The following is a 24,925-nucleotide window of genomic DNA, read 5'->3' as shown; positions in this document are numbered from 1 at the left end:
GATGAAAAGACTGTTCACAAATAGGGACCAGCCCTCCGCTGGGCCTTTGTCCTGGGCCCTGTGTTTGGTCACTAACTTCCTGGCAAATTCTTTCAATCATTGAATGCCTGTTTGTCTCACTGGGTGGACTTTTACTTAAAATTCTTATCTGGGGCTCATGCAGTAAGTGGAGAAAAATGTAAGACGCTCTTTCTTTGGTCATTAATAAAAGTCCCTGAGGAAAAAGCCTACGTAGCTTGTGTTAATCATTAAACTTGCCCTGTGGTCCGTTCTGAACTCTTACTTTGGTGCATGTTTGGCCAGGACACAAACGAGTTAGGTGAGTTACAGTCCAACGAGAGTGGGTTACCTGCACAGCACCACTGGCTGAGCGTTAACCAGAAAACATGGCCATTGATTCTCGTCAGACAGAAACAGGATCATTTAGAAAGGAAAGATAATCTTTCCCTTGAGTCACAACGAGACAGAAACAGAAAAGGTACCGTGTGATTCAGAAACGTCTCTGCTCTCTGTTCTCTAGGTATTGTGTCTCTTGCCAAAGTCCGGGTGAGCAAAAGGAAATGGAGGATCTATATTAGCAAACTTACTATTCTCTGAGTTCCAAAGGAGGGGAAGGTGATAGGGGAGGGAGAACAAGAGGAAGGGGAGGAATGGGAGCAGAGAGAGAGGGGGCTGAGAGGAGACTTGACCAAATGCTCACAGCTCTTGTTCGGTTGGAAATTCTCTGGTTGGGAGAATTAAGTGGAGGCTGGAGGAATTAGTGGATTAATCATGTTAAGAAAAATTACGCTTATTATTGATTTGATTGCTCTATTCTAGAAGAAAAATGCAGGTCTGAACATAGAACTTTAAGAAAACCAATGTATAACTATTGACTTCTGTTGTTCCAAGATGGGAAGCAGGCATTGAAATGAAATAGTAAATTCATGCAGCCAGATTGAAAATAGACTCTCCTGTGCTGAGAATATTCTGTTGGGTGTCATAGGCAAGTCAAATCCTGTTCTTTGGACTGAGTAGCAAATACTCCTGGGTATCTTTCCCTATGTGGTAGATGTATTTCTGAAAATTGAATGTTTTAAAATTGAATTCTATTCCAAATAGATGTAAAAATGTAGAGAATTTTGCAACTTACAGGAACACTTGTTGAATCCACTTGGATATTATAGATCTCCTTTCATAAATGTAAGTAGCCTCCATCCCTATCCTATCCACAGGGGACTTGAAGGCATGTACTAAGATTGTCTCTGTTTTCCCAGCTCCTAGCACAGTGCCCAGCATATACTAGGAATATAATAAATGTTTGTGGAGTTTAATTAAATATAGATTATTTCATATATTGGGTTATCTTAATCAGGACGTTCCTATAAGTTATTCTAAGTTTCATGCAGATATTCTTTTTTCTGGGAGTTTATTGTGGCTTTTATATTTTCTGAAAGGGTATAACTATGTTAGCTAGTTTCGTTGTTTTCTTAAAAATATAAATTAAATATGTATTTAGTAATATATACACGTATTTAGTTCTGTCAATTTGTTTAACTTTTATTTTTTATTATTTTTTAATTTTAATTCCAGTATAGTTAACATATAGTGTTATATTAGTTTCAGGTGTACGATATTGATTCAAAAATTCTGTCGAACATAATTGTTGAATCACAATTCTGTATATTACTCAGTGCTCGTTGAGTGTACTCTTAATCCCCTTCACCTACTTCACCCATCACCCCACCCAACTCCCCTCTGGTAACCTTCTGTTTGTTCTCTATAGTTAAGAGTCTGGTTTTTTGGTTTGTCTTTTTTTTCCCCCTTTGTTTGTTTTGTTTCTTAAATTCCACATATGAGTGAAATCATATGGCACTTGTCTTTTCCTGACTGGCTTATTTCACTTACAATTACACTCTCTAGGTCCATCCATGTTGCAAATGGCAAGATTTCATACTTTTTTTATGGCTGAATAATATTCCACTGCATACACCACATCTTTACCCATTCATCTATCAGTAGACATGTGGGCTGCTTCCATAATTTGGCTATTGTTGATAATGCTGCAGTAAACATAGGGGTGCATATATCCTTCCAAATTAGTGTTTTTATATCCTTTTGAATTAGTGTTTTTGAATTCTTTGGGTAAATACCCGGTAGAATTTTTTTAACTTTTAGAAAATATCACAGCCAGTATTTTTCAGAGGATTTTGTCTGTGTCGTCTGACTTGGGGGTGCCCGGAAGGAGCTCATCAGCCTCTCCGGAGCAGTCATCAGGGCGTTATCCAAGGCATATGGTTTTTAGCTAGGCTTCCATGGATTCTGCCCATCTCACATGTGTGAAAGCCATTTCTGTCAGATTAGGTAAAGCAGACATAGAGTTCTAAAATATATATTCACCAGCCAGAATTTACTGAATGACCTGTGGAACCTTTACACAGAGACGGTTGTGGAAATAGAAGACTGGGCCCTGGACCTCTTTGGGGAAGAGATAATTTAAAAGAAGAGGCACATGTACACCATGTGGCCCAGGCTGCCCAGGACATGAGCTAGAGGTTCAGAGAGGAAAGGGAGACAAGAATCAGAATGGCTGGATGTTAGAGGAGGTCTTGAGATGACGTGACTGCTGGTTGACCTGAGTTCGACAAGGACAGTTGGAGGCTCCGCAGCCCCTCCCCCATCCCGCTGTTCCCACAGGGCAAGATGTTTTCAAGGAGACAGCCCTGAGATCGTGATGTGTTGTTGAGACTCTCCGGACGGCCTACATGACTAACTTCAGTGAAGGCCTCTATACAGACTTGAAGATTCTGGCAGGCAGATATGGAGATCTACTCTCATTGGGGCTGCCAGAGACAAGCCTCATATGTAAATTCCCTTGCTTATTAGACCTGTTACCCACCAATCGGGAGCAGTCTGCCTCTTTCTTTGGTCTCTCCCTGCCCTCTGAGTACAGGAGTCAGTTTGCAAGCCAATGATTGGCCATCCAGCCAGGAGACCAGAGACATGGGCCTTAGGAAAGAGGTATCTGCAGGGGAAATCCTGCACTGGCCAGTGGCCTCCATGCAGGGAGGGGTGGCCTGGATGTGAGATGATTGTGGATTACCACGTGAGTGCCAGGACACCAGAAAATGCCAGCTGGACCCACATGCTGGGTGGAGGACCTGCGTGGAGCACCAGGTGGCAGAGAGGGGAAATGAAGATCTGCTGCAGTGGGCTCTCCTCTGCTCTGAGCCATCTGGCCAGACACCGATGCCCCACTACAGGCTGAAACTCAAAGCTAGAAAGTTGGAAGAAGAGCTGATGTTAGAGAAGGACGTGCAGGTGTGCCCTCCTCTGCTGGCTCTACGGCTGGCAGACAAGGTGGAAGAGCAGGGTAATCAGCTGGAGATCTTCATGTGCCGGAGCGAGGAGGGCACAAAATGCCATGGATTAAGATCCCAGCACTAACAACAAAGCCTGGTTGGGATGCAAAGAGGTGGAATCCCGGGGAAGTGAGGAGAGCAAGGAGGAGGATGTTGAGGGGGATGTTATGAAATGGACAAAGAGCCCCGTGCCATCCCAGCCCTAATACAAAGGAAAGCACAAAGCACAGCAGCAGCAAGCCCAGCCCGCCGGGGCAGCCGCCGGTTCATTCAGGAAACATTCGGGATGACACAATATACTCCCACGGAATTTATTGATACAGATGCCAAATTCCCCGAAGGGTAAGTATCCAGGTGTGGTTAGCGTGGCTATGGGATGGATCCAAGTGGCCGTGTCATTTCTCTGAATAGGTAGGAGACAGAGAAGAGGAGCAATGTCGCCACATACTCTGCCTGCCAGCAGTGCCTGTGTGACGTTCAGGCATTCAAGGGACTCACTTCCTTATAGATTGGATTATTCTAGCCTGTAGGGAGGCTTGGCCCAAAAGGGGGCTCTCCCTGGGTACAAGAGGTCGTGGAAATCTATAGAGAGGGTACCAGAAATTCTTAGGGAATTGGACATGAGACAGGGAATCAATGTCCCTGTCGTTGACTGCCCCACTCAGGCCACAGTCACCTCAAGAATGAAAGCCAAGTTACCCCAGTGTGCCCTCAGCACCCAGTATGGAACGCAGAGATCCATGCCGAGTCCAATCGTGGGACAAGACATTAATGATGTTGGGCCATCCATCACTGATCTAGGCAAAACTGACAAATCCTGGGAGGGGGTATGGGCTGTGGGAAAGATCTGGAACAGAGAGGGAACTCAAAAAGCTGAAAAGCTGTTCCAACTGGCTGTAAAGTGTCTGATAAAGGTAATGAGGATGTTACTGTGGTTTGACGTCCTTGCTGCCAGGCCTCCCTCTGAAAAACAGACCGGCAATCCAATGCTCTCTGTTGGTTGGCCAGTGGAAGACCTTAAAACCTGAACGGCAATTCAGACCAGTTCCCTTGGCCCCTACCATCCCTGCTGCCCCATCTGCTCCCGCAGAGGCCGCCGGGATACAGTCCTACTTGAGGTGGGTGCCTTCCACACCTTCCGTATAGGGTGCACCCCACGATCGCCTCCAGGGGAGAGCCAGTAAAGGAGGTTGGAGACCTCATGTTCAGCTCACTGTTCACTGGTCCCCCAGAGATTATCAAGAGGTGATGTCTCTGGTGGATACCAGAGCTGAATGCACCCTAACGCATGGTAACCCTCAGAAGTTTTCTGGCCCCCTCACGCCATTGATGGTTACTGAGGACAAACAGTTATGGTCAGGAAGGTTGCTGGGACACTACTACAAATTGGTCATTCTCTTCTGCAAGAATACAAAGATTTTTTTTTTTCTTAAGGATTTATTTATTTATTTTATAGAGAGAGAGCGTGCGCTTAGGGTGAGGGACAACGGGAGAGGGAGAGAGAATCTTAAGTAGACTCCATGCTCAGCTGGAACCAAGAGCCAGACACTTAATGGACCGTGCCTCACAGGTGCTTCAAGAATACAAAGTTTCTATCTTCAATACGAGCGAGCACACTGGGCATCCAGAGCCTACAAGGTCACACTCTGCAAACCTTAATTGAATTCTGCCTCCAGGGTGGCATCATCAAACCCGTTCTGAGGGGAAATGCCAGCTGGGAATCAGGAAGTCTACCACCCCCTTGAAAATGCTAATTGTGAAACAATACAAATTGCTTGGGGGACACAAGAACCTAGGAAAACTATCCAAGAACTGTACTGGGTGGGTATGGTATACACTGCCCATAATGCTTTCAACAGCCCTGTATGGCCAATAAAAAAGCCAGATGGCTCATGGAAGATAATAGTAGACTACCAAAAATTGACTAATGTCATGCCCCCCAGGTGGCTGTGCCCAACATTGCCGGTGTCCTAGACACTGTGACCACCATCCTAGGAACGTACCAAGCTGTGCTAGACTTAGCAAAAGGTTTTTTAGGTATACCACTGGCCACTGAGTCACAAGATCAATTTGCCTTCATGTGGGAGGGGCAACAATGCACGATGCCAGTACTTCCCCAAGCTACTTGCGCAGCTCCACAATGTGTTCCCAGATGGTAATCTGAGACCTGTCCCTGGTCTCCTTCTCCACATCAATAAAAATGGGCCTATTACATTGATGATATCATATTAAAATTTGAAGACTAGTTTCCGCTGCAGGACACTTTGCAGGATTTGCTGAAACATCTCTGTGGGAGAAGATGGGCAGTGAACCCACAGAAAATTCAAGGCCAAGGCAGTGCCATAAAAATTTGGGGAGCTGTTTGGGTAAGATGCACATTATCCTGGCAGCTATGATTGATAAGATGTAAGTCTATCCAACCCCTAAAAATATGAAAGAGATGCAAGACTTTGTACGGATTTGGGGACTTGGGGGGACTGTAATTCCATACCTCCATCCCTTATACCACTTAGTAAAGAAAGGGCACATCTAGAACCGGGGATCAAAACAACAAGCTGCCTTTGAGAAGGTGAAAATATTAGTGAAGCAGATTAAAGCTCAGGGCCTCTCCCAAGCAGGGCTACCCTTTGAGTTAGATGTGTCTGTGACTCCATGAGGTATGGGATGGGCACAATAGCAGAGACAAGGAAAGACAGAATCCCTCTAGGATTTTAGTCCTAGCTCTAGAAGGGGGTAGAAACCCACTATGTCCCCATAGAGCAATAGCTCCTAGCAGTGTACCCCGTGCTCCTCCAGGTAGAGCCTCACATGAAGGAAGAGCATATCATAGTCAGAACTTCCCTTCCCGTCAAGAGATGTGTTAAAAGTATGTTCCACTGACCCACTTCTGCCATGGCGCAAACCCCTGCTTGGACTAAGTGGCATGCCCGTTTGCAGCAGAGAAGCAGCCTACCCTCTAAAACATGCAGGGGCTGCTGGGCTGTGTGGAGTGTGTAGATGGTCCCACCCCTCTTCCTAAGGCAGCCCCGTGAGGCCCCAGCAGCCTGGAGAGAGGAAATGGGGGCAATTCCTGCTGGTGCCTGGTAGAGAGATGGCTGTGGTCAGGGCGACCCTTCTGTAGGGACTGCAGCTGCCATGCAGCCCAACACTGACACCATCTGGATGAGAGCTGGAAGGAACCTCAACAGCCCAGCGGGCTGAGCTCTGTCTTTTCGCTGGTGATCCCTTATGCATCCTGCCTGTTAACCCTTCGCACTGACAGTCGGACTTTACAAAGAGATGAACCCCGTGGCTTAAATAGTGGGAAGCCAAAGGATGGATGGTCATGAATAAGCCCTAGAAGGCTCAGGATATGTGGAAAGACTTTTGGGGCCATCCGCCAGAGCCTGAAATAGCCCTCACTGTCTTCCATATCACAGATAGTAAGGCATTGACACCCCGCGGCAATCAGGAAGCTGATGCCCTAGCCCAGTACAAACCCTAGCAAGATGGAGTACATACAAAGGGAGGTCACCAGAGCACCCAAATAAGATGGCCTAGTGCCAAGGATTCCATCTTGGCCCTGAAATACAGTGACTTGGTTAATGCAGTAACAGCATGTCCTGTATGTTCTAAACAAAATCCAAGGCAACTACTGAAGGAGTCCCGGGACCATCCACCGGAGTTTCCAACTAGTGAGGGATTGGCAAATTGATTGTAACGGGCCCCTCCCTCTGAGTGAGGGTTCTAAATATGCCTTGTTTTATATGGGCACTATATCTGGCTTAACCCAAGCTATCCTCTGTCACAGCATAAACCAGGCTGCTACCATTAGGGAATTAGAGAAGCTAAGTACCCTGTACAGATACCCTTATTGAATAGACAATGGTAGGAGGTCACATTTCAAAGGTCGTGATGTCCAAGATGGGGCAAAAGAACATGACATTGAGTGGAGGGTCCATCTCCCCTATAATCTGCAAGCAGCAGGGTTGGTAGGAAAGAAAAATATAATATTAAAGCAACAGATTAAATTACTAACAAGAAAAAACATTTGGATAGATGGGCTAAAATACTATCCCAGATTTTAAGACATTTGAATGATAAGTCAGCAGGGCCCATTGCCCCATATACCAGACTGGGGACCCCCATGGAGACACTCAAAATGGCAAAGATATGGAAGTCATGGAAAACAGCCATTGCCCCATCTCTCATATCGATCAAAGATACGCTGCTGAGAACACCAAACCCCATCATACCTGGGACAGGCATTATCTCCTAGCGTTACAATGGAATGTCCTACTGGAATGGGTGAATTGTTTCACGTCCCTGGTGAATGGAAACTACTCAGTCTCCTTTGGGATCCAGTTGTACTGTGGCAAGCTGGACCTGTTGAAACACACTATGCTTGGAGTGGAACATACACCACTGAAAGAGGGAGAAGGTGAGGGTCCTGGTCTTAGTTCTTAGTTCATCTCCTCTCTTCTACCTCCCCTCGCCAACATGTATGGTGTGCGCACAACCAGGTCAAGTTCCTAAAGTTTCCAACTTCCTCTCCTCAAGGCCAGGTGAGCGCGTTCTGTTTTCCACAGGTACAATCATTTGGCCACCAGCTTTGTCCCTCCCTTGGCCTGGAGGACATCATAAACACATAGAAGCCCTCACTATATTCACCCAGCAAGCCTTCAATGATAGCCGGCAGAGTCTGTCCTTACTGAACACCAAAATGTCTCTGATGAGAAAAACTATCCTCCAAAATAGGATGGCTTTGGACATTATTATTGCCTCAAGAAGAGGCACCTGTGCCGTTCTCCAAACAGTGTTGTATGTTCACACTCGTGAGAGCCTGCTAATTAACTCACCAGGACACAAGTGACTGCCCTGAACGATTCGACCTCTATGCTAGGGGGCTTAGTAAATGAATGGTTTGGATCACGGGGCTCTTGGTGGAAAAAATTATTACTTATTTTGGGGATCATGATCTTCGTCTAAGTTTTCTCTTGCGCGCGCTGGAGCGTTGCTGTGGTATCTGCCTCGAAGCGCAGCGGAAGAGCCGCGCAACGAGCCCCCTCGATGCTGGCGGAAGCCCTTGCTGACTGTTCAGGGCGCACTGCAGAAGAGGGGGCACGTGAGACTGTAAACACGGGCTAGGAGGCGTGGAGTGTTGGGAGGAGAGGTCATGGAGAGGACGTGACCTCCAGTTGACCAGAGAGTAGACCCCGGCATCGGAGGCTCCTCACTCCTCCCCTTGAAATGTACACTCCGCCCACCTTTCCCACAGTGGCCACCATTTTCCGGGACGCGGCCTTGAGAGCAGTGTGGTGCTGAGACTACCTGCCGGGTGTCGTTTGAACCCAGCTGAGGCCTCTATACGAACTTTTAAGATTCAGGGAGGCAGGTGTGGAGATCTACTCGTCCTGAGGGTGCCCGAGACATACCCGTATGTATGTTTCCTTGTGTTGAACCTGCCGCCTGCCAGTCCGGAGGGGTCTGTCTGCCTCTTTCCTCTGTTTCTCCTTGCCCTCCAGGGAAGGGGGCATTCGAACCAACACAGGGGACAGATGCCATGGAGGAGGTGGCTCCCGAGCAGGGCTGGGAAGGAAGGGCAGGATTTCATTAGGCTATGGGAGAGTTTGGGGAGTGCAGAAGGCAGCCACAGGAGCCAAGGAAGGGGCTTGTCTTCGAGGTGTTGGGGAGAACCGTCCGGTGCAGTGCATGGTTCACTTTGGAGAGCCATGGCCAGGAAAATTGGAAAGGTAGGGGCCCAGGTCGTGACCGACGGAGAGGTCAGAGACAGGGCTTTGCATTGGAAACAGAAAGCCCCTGAAAGGAAAACTAACATCCCTGGGGTGTCTCCTTTGTGCCAGGCCCTGTGTTAATTTCTTTGTTTATATCACCTCGGTTAATGTTGATGAAATCCTGAGAAGTATTCTTTTTATAGAAAAATATTTTATTTATTTATTTTAGAGAGAGAAAGAAAGAAAGAGAAGCAAGTGTGAGCCGGTGGAAGAGCAGAGGAAGGGAGAGACTCTAAAGCAGACGGACTCTGTGCTGAACACAGAGCTCAAAGGGGGGCCCTGACCCCACCACCCTGAGATCTTGACCTGAGCCAAAATCAGGAGTGGGCTGCTTCACAGGCGGAGCCAGCCAGGCGCCCCACTGAGAGGTATTCTTATTTTATGAATGATGGAGGTTTTGCACTGAATTAAAAGCATTAAGCAGAACAATGGCGCAATAAAGGTAGAGTTGAGGAAGATAGGCCTGGTGGACTGCACCAACTTTTCACAAGAATGGGGTAGAGAGACCCTGGAATAATGGGGTCCAGTTTGGAGAGTCCAGCTTTTTCTTCCTGTGTCTTTTCTCCCTTTCTCCTCTGCTGCGAGGACAGGACTGTTTCCCCCCAAATTCCCATTAGTACCATTTTTTTTTTTTAAACCCAGTACCATACTTAACACTTGCTTTGTTAAACTTTTTACTTTTTTTGTGTTGATTGGTTTCCTGGAGGACTGAGACTCTTGTAGAAACAAAATGAAACAAAAAAAAACAACCTCTCCCTACCCCCCACCCAAGAACCACTAGTATCTTGATATCTAGAATTTATTATTTTTTAAATTAAGCTTTGTTCGATAATGAGTTAATGAAAGAGGCTGTTATTATTTACCCAGCTTAAACATGCATAAAATATGTTGGTGGGAGAGGGGGAGGGGGTGGAATAGTGATGATTTTATACAAGATTCTTGGATTATCCTTTTCTCCTGAGTTTGGGAGTTTGGCGGGTCCCTTTGAAGACTCTAGGGCCATGTTGGTATCACCTCCTTAATTTACCAAGTGTTGGCACAGTCAAGTAATAGTATGTGAGCAAAAAATGATAGTAATTTTTCATTTTATTTTTTTATAAAGCACGAAAGCTATACTGCTCCCGCAGAATTGAAAATGCTTGTAATGTCTGAGCAGTTTTGAGAGGATTGATCTAAGTGGACAGGATGACTGTTTGGCTGAGCTCTCTGATGAGTATGGAAATACTACTTCTGGCAGGTAAGTAGGATGTGTTCTGAAGGGATTATAGATAGAACTTACCTTGAGAACTAATCTATTGATACTTAAAGTGTTATTTGGGGGGAAAGTTTTGAAGTATCTGTTCTGGGTTTAAATTTTCACTGCTTAAAGATTATTTTTTTCTGTTTAGTAGTTGAGGTTATAAATTAGTTATGGATATATACTTCGATTTTTTAATGGCTGATGGAGGTTGCTGTTATAGTCTAGAGCTTCTAATAATAACTTACAACCTTCTTTTTATAATTCCTTTTTGAGCTATATGATGTAATTCTTTTTAGATTTTATTGCTTTATCTTCCCAAAGGGAATAGCTTATCTTGTCTCAGCAGTTAATGACTGCTTGTATCAAACTCGTCGTTTCTCAAATCACGTCTCTAATTTTTTCTGTGAATTTGGTGATCCTCGGTATCTTTTTACAGCATTTGTTTTGGGCCTTCTTTAGGTAGAAATATCTAATATGCTTCTGAAGGGTAAGCATGGGCTGGGGTGGCTGGGGCTGCCATGAATAATTGTGTTGATGTGAGTGATTCCCCATCACCCCTGGTTGTGCATTATGCCTGCTGTGTACATGGAAGGCCTGGGCTAACCAGAGTTAGCATGGCCTGGATTACCCTTTATCTTTTCTGATATAGGAAATGAAAAGTGTTCTGTAGATAACACTTTTCCTATCTATGATCTCACTGAGGAGCTGACTGATTTTTGATGGTTCCTTGAATTGGCTTTGCCTTGGCTAAGGCATGTCCAAGAGTGTCTTCAAAGACAAGGATTTGATTATTATGCCCAGCCAATGGTCTTGATGGGAGAACCCTATCTAACCTAGCATGTGTAGTCTATAGTGTGTCTTTTTTTCTCCCAAGAAAATTCCAGCACTGATCCATGCTTCAGCCTCTCTCTGAGCAGGCAAGGCAAAAAAAAAAAAAAAATCTACAGAATTTTATATCCATCTGGGGAGTCATTCTGATCATATATTCAAAAGGAGGAAATCAAAGGATGGTATACTGAGCACGATGATTGAAATAGGGACAACTTCTAGAAGTTTCTCCTCTGGGAAGTGGAGTTACAAGAAATAAATGGTGACTTTACAACTAAAGTATGACAAACCAATTAGAGTGTGGGAAAGAGAGAAGAGATACTATATGTTTAATTAGGGACCAAATGTGTCCTTGAGGCCCTTCCCAAAGGAAGTAGAAATTCAGGATTGTTCTGGTGAACAGTGGGGTTTTGGATGTCCAAAATAAGAGAATCAGTCAGAACTCTCCTTAAAATGAAATTTTTGAAGGTGTGATCCCCAGACGAGTAGCTCCAGCAGCCCCTGGTCTGAACGGTAAATTCTTGGGCCTTACCCTAAGCCTACTGAATCAGAAACTACAAGGGTGGGGCCCAGCAATCTGTGTTTTATCAAGTCCTTTTGGTGATTCTGAAGAATGCTAACTTTTGTTTTTATAACATTAGGGAAGTGGGTGTATTGACAAAAACACTGTTTTTCTTACTTATTTACAGAGCCTTCCCTGAGTTTCCACATTGAACCTGAAGAAGGTAGTCTTGCAGGGGGAACGTGGATCACAGTCATTTTTGATGGTGGGTTTAGGTCTTAACAAATGCAAGTTTCTTATTTACTGGTATTCTGAATCCTAAAGAATATGAGTCTTTGGCTAGGGACAGGTGTAAAAGAGGGCCTGACGGGCGTTGGACCCACTCACACTGATTTCTGTGTTTCCAGATGCTTACTTGCTGATGTCACAGAAGCAGAGCACATCACACCATTAGATATGCCCATGTCCGCTTTCTTATGCCAAGCTGTGGGATGGTACCTTAGGAACCCACAATGACACGATATGGAAGCGTGTAGCATAGTCCTTAGCAATGTGTTCCCCAGAATCTTGGTTATCTTCCTTGCAGATGGTTCTATATGTGGGAACTTCTAAACCGCAGCTTAGCTTACCCATTTGTACCAGGGTAAAGAGTAATTTTGAGAGCTGAAAAAGTCCCGGGTTTCAATGGATGGACCTGAAGAGAGAAAATTTTTATAAACGTATAAATGAGACCATCCATTTACACCACAGTCGTAAATGCATTTGGAAATGAAGAGTAGTCATTTAATCCTCAGGCAAGCTTAGCGTGTCACATTGCCCCTGTGTGGCCATGTCTTTATATTCTCCTGTGTGGATTTTAACAAGTCTGCTCAGCCCGAGATTCCCCTTTCCCTTGTGTTCAGGTTGGGAATCGGAGCTCCTTCACCCCACCAATGGCTCTCAGCTGGAGATATACCTGGTGAATGTGGCTGTGCCCGCCCTGCCGAGTATCCCTTGTGATGTTTCTCCCGCCTTCTTGGATTTGCCAGTGCTCACGTGCAGGACCAGGTAACCTGTCTGGGTAGGAGAAGATCAGACAGGGCGAGTGCCTTGCTTATCTCAGTAGTTTTGGGTGGCAAATTAGAGCAACTCCCTTTATAAGGGAGTTATCAGCTATAGCTTTAAAAATGTCCCATGTGAATATGCTTCTGAAAATTTCCCTACTAGGGTTCTAGGGCTTTAAGGGAGGATGAAAATATAGGGAAGAATTTTGAGAAACTTGAGACACTTATAAGGAGGAGTTGGATTGTGTTTCCAGCTGTGTTTTCTTGTTGTCATTTGCAAGGAGCTCTGTCGCTATTAAGATTTCAATAAACAGTGCAATTTCACCATCTAAAGAACTCATCTTTCGAAATAGGCGTAATTGTAATGATTGTGCGTAAACCCAAAACCAGCTAGAAAAGAAATTTGCTTTCGTCCTCAGTGTATTTCCTTTTTGTATGATTTGTACGGGATTCCAGATTATCTACTGTTTTGCTCAAGATTTTGTTGGTTTACGAAGTTTCCACGAGTTCATTCTTTCCCTACTCATGTCTTAGAGATGCTGCGTGAAAGTGGATCATTGCTTAAGAGAAGAAAAATGGTCATTTCCTTTTGTTTTCTGTTCTGTCCTTCAGGAAGGCTCCCTTTCTTCCATGTCTGCCTACTGAAATCCTAACCTGCAAATGTCACCTCTTCCCTGAACATACAACTGAGTATAATATTGCCCTTCTTTATAGGGGCTGAAATCCAGGTGACGGTTGCCACAATTTTGAGGAAGGAGAACCTTTTGTAATTTACAGAGAGGCATGGCACGTGTAGCCTCAGTGGCCCTGTTTTCCTCAGCCCTGTGTTTCCCATGATATTTATGTCAGTTGTTCACTTGTCAGATTCATCCTAGAATGAAGTGCTTTGAGGCCAGGGGATGTGTTAATACTACCCTGTAGTCCTTATGGTACTTAACACAATGCCTTGTGAGTAGACATGGCCACATAGATGTCTCTTGAACTGAACTTTCTTACAGCCCTGCTGCTATTGGTTTTAAAACTGGGTTGTACGTCTTACATTTTATGGTAGATTTGGGCATGGAGCTCCTGCAAGAACTTGCCATGAAATAGATAAAAACTGAAGTTTTATATGTTCTATCTCCTCGGTCCCAACATGCTGCTGATTTTCAGATGCACCATTGATTTTATATAATCTTGTCAGAGGAAAAGAAACACTACCCTCTTACAAGTACTCATTGGTTGGAAGATGAATATCAAGTTCCAGTAACCCTCAAATGTGAAAAAAATGCACATTTTATTATCAATGATATACTGTCATATTCATTATCATAAAGATGTATCTGCTTTCACCGAAACAGACTTTGTAGCATCTAAATCAGCACTGTCTACTCAAAACATTATGTGAGCTGCAAATGTAATTTAAAATTTTCTAGTAGCCACATCAAAAATTCAAAAGAAACAAATGAAATTAATTTTAGTAATTTTTATTTAACTCAACATATCCAGAATATTATTTCATATGTAATCAATATATAAATTATTGATATACTTTATATACTTTTTGCACCCCAAGTCTTCAAAATCCACTGTGATTTTACACTTACAGCATACTCTCTTTGGGACTCGCCACATTTCAAGTACCTAGTAACCACATATGGCTAATGGTTACACATTGGATGTTGCAGATTTAAATACTTAAAGTCATACTGAAGAGTTTGGTAAGAAAATCTTGGAGGGGAGGCACTTCCTAATTCTAGCTCCTTATTTATCATATTCCTTCTCTTACAAAAATCAACAGGAATGGCAGCATCAAAGAGGTGACAAAACCACTGTGATATTTGTGAAAAGAGGAGAGGGGGTCCAGGACTCTCTTGATGGATATATGAAGTGTTTATGGACTGCTTGAATATTATGAAGTCAAGAATTTTTTTGGCAACACGTGAAATGAATGCCTTTTATCAGAAAGAGTCTAGGATTCAAGTCCCACTTTGCCTTTGACCTGTCGTGTTCACACACATAAGTTTCTTAATCTATTTGGAACTGTCAAATTTTTTTTTAATGGAAACTAGGATTAGATTATCTATCAAGTCCGTTCCAAGTCGTGAAGTCCTGTGAACCTACAATTCTGAGGCATAAGACAGCTTTTTTTTTTTAAATTTTAAGGACTTTCTATAAAACAATCATAACATGTTGCTGAAGGATCCAATCTTTAAAGTCTTAGTGGGTGAGTGGATCTAGAAGGTGAAAAGTGAAACATAGGACTCCTTGGGTAGCTCTGTTTCTCAGATGCCGGAGGAAATTTGGAGTGGTCACGTGGGGCTGCTGGCTTTGGTAGTTCAGTTTTTGGTTCATGAGGATTTCCACTTTCTGCCCTCAGATCTCTGCTGTCTGAAGCACACGAGGGTCTGTACTACCTGGAAGTGCACTCTGGGGGACAGGTGGGAGGCAGCCCAAGCCCAGGACCGCGAGACAACTGTACGTTCAAGGTGGGTTCTAAGGATGGAGGAATGTGAGGGGGAATCTGAAGGGATGCTTGTGCTGTCAGCAAGCAAGTTAGAAGTCAGCCAGAGACTGCGTTTCCAGGGTGAGAAGAAAGGGGGATGGTAGTTGTGGGGTTTCTGAGACGATACCATCGAAAGTCAAGTATGGAGCACTTGTATGTCAGGCTCCGTGCTTTATGTACATTAATTCGATGCTCCCAACAATTTTATGGGGTAGCTATTCATTATCCTGGTTCTGCAGACGAGTGACTTGACGCTCAGGGAGATGAAATAATGTGCCCATATCATCAATAATTTTATCTATGTCATCCAGGTACTAAATGGCAGAACTAGGATTTTTTAAAATTAGTTTAATTTTTAATTTTTTATTGACATATGATGTCCTGTCAGTTTCAGGTGTATATCATAGGGATTTGACATTTTTATACATTACAGAATGATCCCCATGATAAGTTTAGGTTGACACCTGTCATCATACAGAGTTATTACAATATTATTAACTATATTTCCTCTGCTGGTGGGAATGTAAATTAGTGCAGCCACTGTGGAAAACAGCAAGGAGGTTCCTCAAAAAATTAAAAATAGAAATATGATCCAGCAATTTCACTTCTGGATATATATGTGATGAAAATGAAAACACCAATTTGAAGAGATATATGCTCCCCTATGTTTATTATTTACAATAGCCACAATATGGAAGGAGCCCTAGTGTCCATCGGTAGATGAATGGATAAAGAAGATGGGGTGTATGTACACAATGGAATGTTACTCGGCCATAAAAAAGAATAAGTCTTACCATTAGTGACCACATGGACGGAATGAGATGGTCTTGTGCCAAATGAAAGGAGTCAGATAGAGAAAGACCAATACCGTATGATTTCACTTACATGTGGAATCTAAAAGAACTAAGATTTGAACCTGCATTAGATTCTGCTTTTTTTAAAATTTTATTTATTTGTCACAGAGAGAGAGGGAGAACAAGCAGGGGAAACTGCAGAGGGAGGGGGAGAAGCAGACTCCCAGCTGAACAATGAGCCCTATACAGGACTCGATCCCAGACCCCTGGGATCACAACCTGAGCTGAAGGCAGACGCTTAACCAACTGAGCCACCCAGACATCCCCCTGTGTTGGATTCTAAATCTTCATCTAAACTGAAGCCCATGAGGAGCCGCGAAGATTGTCATTGGTCAATGTTTCATTTCACTGCTGCAATTCTCCTAAGTCTCAGTAGCAAGAAGGGACCCAAGCTCTACCTTGCCCTCTGCTTTGTGCTTGATTCCTGCCCTTCTTTCCAATCCTAGATTGAAAGGGCATTTGCTGGTGGCATTCTCCTTCAAGTGCAGAGCTAAAGGGAAGCAGAGAGAGGGAGAGTTTGTGAGTTAATGCCTAACTTATGTTAGAGAAGCAATATGCATATTTGGTCTTAATTTTATGTTTGGTTCAGCCTATTGTCCATTTCAGGTTAGTTTTCCACTGATCTCTGAAAGGGTGGGCCCTAGACTTTTCATAAAAGGCTGAGGTTTGACAGAGCTCTTCGTCATGGTTCTTCCCACAGGGTGCCTCCGCCAAAGAGCTGTTCACAAAAGTCTTAGTCATTAATTAATGCTCCTTTAGCACAAGACGTCATCTCCTACATTCATCCCTGTTCAGTCCACATTTTTATACAGGCAATTCATTGACAAATTTGGAATTTGCTGTCAGTTCACATTTAACAAATTGTTTCTCACTCCCAGAGAGTCTTGTTTTCTGGAATTTTGCTTCTGTACATATGCAGCGGAAAGAAAAAAAAAGATCATTCTTTCTTATTAAGCCCCGCACCCCCACCTCTCCACTGTTTCTGTGACTGCGACAGAAGACGGGTGGCCAAGCACGCTCCCTGATCACCATGCTGTTTTTGGTTTTGATGTTCCTTTCACCCCGGATAGTAGTGTTCCTACTTATTAAAGATCGGAAAGGAGGGCAAGGGGAGAGAGGAGAAGCACTCCCTAAAATTGCACATTAAAGAAAACAAGTCCTTGAGTGCTTCGCCTAGCTTGGTGAGTTGATGAAAAATCACCAGGGGACGCAGTTAATGAGAGGCATTCCAAGCTAAATAAAACACGGTGTGTCTCTGTTTTGGGACTGGGACTGGGGGAACTGTGAGTATTAAAAATTAATTCCATCTCGCCAGTCCACTTCAAAGAGCCCGCTGCAGGCGCTGACAGGTTTGAACAACTCACAGAAGGTTTATCAAGCAGCTGGTGGCTGTGGCTTCACTCTCCTAATCCTCTGCGTTTCCTCTCCCCCATCTTGCTGCCGCTGACCTCGCTGGGGCTCAGGGATCAGCACGCAGGAAGCTTGATTTGAAAGCTCATTAATTTTTCACTTTGTCATGTCTCTAGCTTGCTGGGTGAGCGGGACCTGTTTTCCTTAGAAATGTACCATTGTTATGTCGTGTCAGCTCAGAGGGACTCACAAGGGAGACTTTGTGGGCTTTAACTCTGAGCCGCCCCACCATGCCAAGGAACAGGAGGGAGTGATCGAGGAGTCACTCTGTTGCCCCCGCGTTTCTGGTGGAAGGCTCACAGACTGAGTGGTAGATCTGACATGGCAAGCTGGAAACCAGAGGCGTGTTTCCTGATTTGGTTTGGACTCGATTGTTCTTGCGCCTCCGTTTCTAACGTCAATGAGAAGGAGCAGTAACCACTGCTCTACTCATGAGGCTCCTAGGATATACTTTCAATGGAAATGACATTGGTACGGAGGTCGCCCAGTGAGGGGTGAAAGCTGGGGTGTGGGAGGAAGCTGAGAAACCAGGGTAGGGAGTCCATGTTTGGCAGGTGTGTGTGGAATTGCATTAATCCTTATCTTTTGGTGAGATTAGAGCCAGTTCCCAATTGGTGAGGTCACAACATTCTTACCTTGACCTCCTGACTGTACATACTTTCTGTGACCTGTTCTTTAACTTTCTCCTTTAGAAAGAAGGAAACTAGCCTCGATGGCAGGCTGTACAGCCATGTGGATCAATGCCTAAACCCCATACCTGCCAAGCCACTGTCAGCTTTGTTGAAATGTCATGGGCTTTCCCTCTGCTCAGGGCAGTCAATGAACAATGGAGTTATTCTTTGCTGATAGTCTCCCTGAGAAGGTGGACCCCTGGAATGCTGGAAGCAGACCAAGCAAAACAATCTGCTCTCATTGGATTTGCAAGTAGGAAGCAGTGTAGTTTATGGGGAATGAAGGTGGTCTAGGCGTCCAGAGGAGTTTGGGCGTGAGGGTGGCAGGAGGGGGAGACCTGGTCTCTTCCTGAGTGTCATTAGCTCGTGGGTCAAACCTTGGCCTGGTCAGTCCATCCTTCTGCTTCTCTGTTTGTTCACACCGGCCCTGGCCATGAAATGCACTAATCTTGGGCTAACCCAGATGCTTATAGGTGAGATGGAATTCCTGGAGTTGTCTTTTTCTCTCCTCTATTTCCAGGCACCAGATCAACCTTCTCACAGCAGGCCGCTCTATTCATTCACAAAAATTTGAATGTCTTCTCTATCCCAGGCTGTGCACAAGGATATGACCACGACTGAGTCCAGCATCGTCCCTGCCTTTCTGGAGCTTATAATTAGCAGATAATGTGCTTTGGGGGAGGGAGCATAGAAAGATGGTTTGGAGTTCCATGACCAGGCTTTCCTCTCTCCCATCAGTGCTGTTTCCTCCTTCTCAAAGAGTAAGGTTGCTTCCCATTCCTTGAATCATTTGAATAATTTTTCTCCCAATAGGCACCATCCATTTTCCCAAAAAACACATCACTTGTGTGCCTACCCAACTTCCAGTTTTTTGTAGCTTGCTAATTCCTGCCTAGATGTTGGCTGATAATAATTTAAGTTGCAATTCTTTCAATCTAAGTAAGGAAATTCTTGTCTAGAAAAATTAAAAAATCCTTCAAGATTCCAAGATACCAAGTTACAATAATGGAATTCTCAAGCCTGGCCTACCTACCTTTCTTTCTGGTAAAGTGTGTTCCTGGGTATGACAAGTGAGCAGGTGGAAAGAGACTTGCCAAAGTTTGGACAATATGGTGCAGGGCAGAGAGCTATGTGACCTTGATAAAATTCCTTTTACTTCCTGTATGGAAGAACTATAATAATATCTGTCACCTCTGCTTCGCAGATAGATTACAGGGATAAAAAGAAATAGGTGTAAGTTGATTTGAGGAAATGTAAGCATTTACCAACTTAACTAATATTCGATGCCGAATGACTTTTGCTTCTTGTTTGCGGTTGTGATATGCTAATGAAATTCTCCCTTGTGATGACCTTTCCTGAACAGTTTTCCAGAGGGCAGACACCCATTGTTTACCAAGTTACACCACCAAGTGGGGTTCCAGGTAAGAAATCTCCTGTTGAAATAGGAATAATTATGGATCCCTTTGCCAAAGCTATTGCAAACTCTTCTACCCACATGGGTGCTCTCTGTAAATGGGAGCACTGAGCGTCTTCTCTGATGCTGTTTTGAAAATAAGTGCCAATCTCTGGTTTATTTTTGACTGGGTTTGGTTTCACCTCTGGGCACTTTTGCTCTGTTACTTCACTGGTAACCAAAGAAATCCAAACATGAAAAAAGAAAGAGGCCAGTAAAATCAAACCAGGTACTGCCAGAGAATGGTGGAAGTAGAAATCCTCCTTGCTCTCAACTTTATAATCATCCATATCATTGCAAACCTTTATGGAATCTTACTGAGAGCCAGGCTATGTTCTAAGCTTTTGGCATGTATTATCTTCTTAGATCCTCGTAAGAACCTGATGACATAGGGACTAGTACTAATCTCATTTGCAGATGAGGAAATTCTCATTTCCTTAACCTAAAAGGTTAAGAAGCTTGCTTAAAGTCAGCTAGTGGGTGTACAGCCAGGATTTGGACTCAGACAGGCAGAATCCAAAGTGGGCAGGTATATCCAGCGTTTTGTTCTGTGCTGAGTGGTGGTGTTACCTACCACATGGAAGGCCAGGGGCTAGAAGGGAAGAAGAGAGAGAAAGCTGAGATTTACATGAAAGAAGGGACTGCAGCTAAGAAATAGGTTCAAGAATTGCTAAGCCTGCCTGACAAGTAAGTACTGTAAGTACAGCTAGGATTATATAGAAGTTGCTGTCTGATTCTTGGCAAATTCCTATGTCTATTTCATGTTTTTCCTTTGTTCAGGCTTTCCAGATGGTATAATTATGGGAATACAAGTTGCTAAATGTTTATATGTAGTTGTGTCTAAATGCATAAACTGATCTAGTTTTAAATGGCTTGACTGCTCAAGAATGTCAAAATGACTATCTGAGTTGCTGGAAAGTGTTTGTACTTTGTGTGTGTGTGTGTGTGTGTGTGTGTAGACATAGAGCATGTATGCATGTATTTATATGATATCCTGAAGAATATGAATCTGGCATGTTTTTATTAATGCAGGTTATTCAGAGATCTGTACCTTTCCATTTGTCTGAATAATCAAGGCATGATCATGTTTTATTAAAATGAGATGTTGTCTGAAAAATCAGATACGGACGTTTCGGTCCCTGCTGTTCTGGTGTTAGAAAGCTCTTGTTTCGATGGCAGAAGTCCACAGGGTGAGGGCTGAGAAAGGAGCCTGCCATCAGAGGTGTGAAATGGGATGTTGGCTCACCCAGATCTGTCAGGCCCGTTTCTCCCACCAAGTATGAGTGCCGCACACTGTCTCCTTCACCTTCTGGGGGAATGATTGGTGGCTGGCCTGGGTAGAGTGGAGTGGTCCCTCCAGGCAGGATCCATGCAGCGGCATCTTTGAAATCACTTTCCAGACAATTACTCTCATTTCATTTCGGAAGCCTGCCCAGAGTGGCAGCCAGGGAGATGGGGGAGGTGGTGGGGACAGGAGAGATGATGTTCCAAGAGCAGTTGAATTTCTGTCTGTGGTTAACAGTCCTTCACTATGACGCAGAATTGCCTGGCATCATGGGTAGGCTTAGCCATTTCTCAGCCTCTGTTGGGCTGCTTTGTTTAGGAACAAGACAAAAACTCACAGAATTCCCAATTTCTATAACTTGTTACCAATTTTTAAAATTGTGGCCATCAGAGCTAGGAATCAATAATTTAGCTCTATTAAAACGAAGGGAAATTATTTTGCCAGGTGTTGATAGGAGCAGAGAACTGCAGACTCTAGGCTTCCTTGTGTCTGTGACCTTTGTCTAAGGCATTAGGTTCCCTCCCTTTCTACCCATTCACTGCACAGCGGCTCTCAGGCTTCCTGGAGGGTTCCCATGGTTTCACTGCCAGTCATCCAATGACCGCATCTGAAAGCATCTCATATTAATACTACACAAACACAGTCGGAAGGGAACAACTTCTTGGTAACGTTCTTTTGTGACTTTGAGTGTGGCCGTGAAGAGATTCCAAGTCCTCTGCATTCAGTGACCTCCTGAGTCCCATAGGTGCTCTTTTCTTTTCCATCTTTGAGGTTTTACTCATTAACCAAAAAGCCTCTCTCGTCTCTTAACATCATTTGTGGTGCTACAAGATCACAGCGCAGATGGTTAAATTCTCTGATTATTTGGAAGGCACACTTTGCCAGGTCATGGGGTTGTCTGGTAGCTTTAACTACATCACCTCGCTATGGGGTGTTTGCTTAAACTTGGCCTCATGTAGTTGCACAGAGCTGAGTTTAGGTGTTTTCAACGATGGAAGAAATCAGCTCTTGTCACATCCGGGAGGGGCCCCCAAACTCTTTGAGAAAGAGTTACATCAGATTCCATTCTCACCTCTTGTGAGCAGAGCGGGTGGGGGCAGTACCGAGAGTGCACCTTGCTGAGAGGGGATTGCTGATGCCTGCACTTCTTCTTGCACTTGAACTCAAAAGAGGAGAGTATTAAGGAAATGTTTGCTACCCGGTGGAAATCCCTGTGAGTCACATAGAGGAGCTCAGCAGCAGAAGTCATCCGTTTGTCAGTGGGCAAGGCAGACACCAACTGTTTGCAGATCCCCAATCTGCCCTGTCTTTGAACATGAGCGTATTGGTTGAATGAATGAGATGTGCCGTTGCCCATCCTTCAAGCCGTAATTCTGTTCCATTTCATCCCCTCCTTTCGTAGTTCCCATCCTTTTGAGTCATCCTTGACATTTATCTTTTGTACTCTGAGATAAGGAAAAAAGATTAATATCCTGAATACCCGTCCAGATTGCGGGATAGATACCTCCTGGTTTGCCATATTAGCAAGCGTCCAGAGGAAAGTGAAACGTGGAGCCCCCCAACGCACATTGTCCTTAAGTCCCATGTTAGGTGGATGGTCTACATACAGCCAAGAGAGTAGAACAAGGCAGCATGTGGAAACCGACCCCTTCCTCCTGAAAGCCTCATACTTCATGGGACTGTGAGGAAGACCTGTTATTGCTTCTGTGCTCCATGCATAGATGATTAAGTCTGATTGCAGTAATTGGTTATTTTAACCTTTCTAACGTGTAGTATTGATCACTGGATCATATTTGGGGCTCCTTTCCTGTTGCACGGTTTGTAAAAAAGCATTAATATTCTGACTCATGACCAGTTTGGCCATATTAAATAGATGTAACCAAAAAGAAATAGTTTATAATTTACGGTTGGAGCTAAGTGTATTAAATTTTTAACAAATCTTCTTAAAACAGGAAAACTAATACACGTGTATGGCTGGATTATCACTGGAAGATCAGAAACCTTTGATTTTGATGCTGCGTACATTGATAGGTAAGCATGTGTTCGTTTCGGTGTTGAACTAGTTACAAATATGCTGGGTTGCTTCCTGAGACCAGCTTCCCCGAGAGCAATAAATTGTGAGCAGTTGGCACAGAATTGCTGTTTTCCTCTTTGCAGTTTATGGTCCCTGGTGAGCTGGGCTTCAGCAAACTTTGTTAATGTAATTGCAACTGGTCGATTAAGTTGGTCCATTTATTTACTGACAACTAGTCACTCTGGGCTCAGCGTGAATCGTGCTGTAATTGCATCTGTGGGTTTTCTTTTTCGATTCTTACCCTTCTCCCCCTTGTTTCTCAGGCTGAAATAAATTTTTTATAAAATGGCGTGTGAACCCAAAAGACCATTATAACTTCTTTGGTTGGTCGGTATGCGTTCGTACAGTTAGAAATTCTATTAGTGAGATCAGAGGAAGATGCGGGAGAAGGTACTGAGAGCCGTTGAGTTTTACTGTTTTCTGGGAATGATTGGGGTGGCCAACATGACTTTACCAGAGACTCTTGAAACAGAAAGTGTTACTATTAAATCATGTGTGCTAGGGAAAGAGGAGAACCAGAGGGAAAGTGTTGGAGTTGTAGTCTTTGGGGGAAGCTCTATGCAGCTGACTATACAACATCTGAGGTAGTTACAGCGAGGATCGATGAGGTAGAAGGAACATAGTCTAAACTATAGTTGAGCAGATTCTCTATACTGTTTCTGATTTTCCTCGTACTCCTAGAAGGGATGGGGGTATCCGCCTCTGAACTGTTTCCTCTCTGTGATTCCGTCCTAGCTTAGAGGACATGATTTGGCTGCTCTCAGGATCTACATTTCCGGCATGAAGTCATGGTCAACTTGTCCTGAAATGAAATGATTCTTTCTGTGGAGGCTAGAAGCCCCAAGTGTATCCTTAATAATATGCCACCTTCACTGCTTGGTCCCATGTCAGCTTGGGTCTGGGATACAGCATTTGAAAGGGGGAAGAAAGGCATACATTCCACGGTGGTTCTGGGTAGACCCAATAAAGCCAAGACATGGTGGACGTGATGAAGATTTGGGGGAAAAGAGAAACACTCCTTCTGCAGTGTGAAAGTGAGGACAATGAAACAGTGCTATACACTCCTACCTGCAGGCTGAGAATTGATTCAACAGCTCCTCAGGGGACAGGCTCAGCCACCTGTAGAGTGTCCCATAAAACCAGAGGAGAATGCTCATAACCATGTTTCTCGTGAGTTTTGCCAGGAATGTTTACAGGGAGCCTAACACTATTGTCTCATGTCTTTCTCCCCCCCATTTTTTTTTTTTTTTTTTATCCAGCCCATTGATCTTGGAAGCTCCAGGAGGCAAATGGGTCACAGCCTGCTCTCTTGTAAACAGGCAGACAGGAAGCCGGTGAGTGTCTTTCCTGCCTACATACATGCTTTATGTTCTTCCATGTGGGTTTCTCTCTCTCTCTCTCTCACACACACACGTGCATGCTCAGGCACACACATCTATTTTTTAATATAGATCACCCATAACTGCTGACTGCCTTATTTTTAGACTTACTGGAAAATACATGGTAATTGATTCAAAATGCAAATTGAAGTGGATTCTGAAACTGTTCTTGAAAACAAATAGCTAATACTAAGTGCTCGTTCTAGGCCAGGCCCTGCTCTAACACTTCTTTATTTAGGTTACCCAATATCCTTGTGAGGACAAATGGTTCTTAGTCTCACTTTATAGATGAGGAAACTGAGGCACAGAGGGGTCCAGTAACTTGCCCAAGGCCTTGCAAAGAGAAAGTGGCAGAGCTGGAATGAGTACCTGGGCTGACTAGCCAGCCTCCAACTTCATGCTTTTAACTACTCCACTATAATGACCAGCCAATGGGAAAACAACAACAACAACAACAACAACTAAAACAACTAAAATTTGTTTGTTTGTTTATGTATTACAATGAATTTTTAAAATGAGTGTCTACATGCTTACGGTTTAGCTAACCAACATTTTGCTGGATTTTCACTTCACTCATGATTGAGTA

The 24,925-nt window shown here is 44.0% G+C and overlaps 1 protein-coding gene across 7 annotated transcripts in view; it reads left to right on the top strand.

Moving 5' to 3' along the window:
* Positions 1-291: 291 nt before the first annotated feature.
* Positions 292-24,925, top strand: part of PKHD1 (PKHD1 ciliary IPT domain containing fibrocystin/polyductin) — a 445,064-nt gene continuing 420,430 nt past the window's right edge. For 4 of the 7 annotated variants that reach the window (XR_008956175.1, XM_044387168.3, XM_048219587.2 and 1 more), the window contains exons 1-9: positions 306-478; positions 9,285-9,483; positions 10,218-10,352; positions 11,873-11,950; positions 12,588-12,732; positions 15,088-15,196; positions 19,512-19,569; positions 22,839-22,917; positions 24,220-24,294. Coding sequence is in view for 5 of the 7 variants with exons in the window: in XM_044387168.3 (XP_044243103.2) it covers positions 10,301-10,352; positions 11,873-11,950; positions 12,588-12,732; positions 15,088-15,196; positions 19,512-19,569; positions 22,839-22,917; positions 24,220-24,294 (596 nt within the window). In the remaining 2 variants the exon portion in view is untranslated. Of the gene's footprint in view, positions 479-9,284; positions 9,484-10,217; positions 10,353-11,872; positions 11,951-12,587; positions 12,733-15,087; positions 15,197-19,511; positions 19,570-22,838; positions 22,918-24,219; positions 24,295-24,925 lie in introns of those variants that run through there. The other 3 variants (XM_048219585.2, XM_048219586.2, XM_057303883.1) reach the window with 3 other exon arrangements.

Source organism: Ursus arctos, unplaced genomic scaffold (assembly GCF_023065955.2).
Source record: "Ursus arctos isolate Adak ecotype North America unplaced genomic scaffold, UrsArc2.0 scaffold_29, whole genome shotgun sequence".
In the NCBI taxonomy this organism is placed as follows: Eukaryota; Metazoa; Chordata; class Mammalia; order Carnivora; family Ursidae; genus Ursus; species Ursus arctos.
Note: the sequence above shows the minus strand (reverse complement) of the source record. Positions and strands in the feature narration are given on the sequence as shown.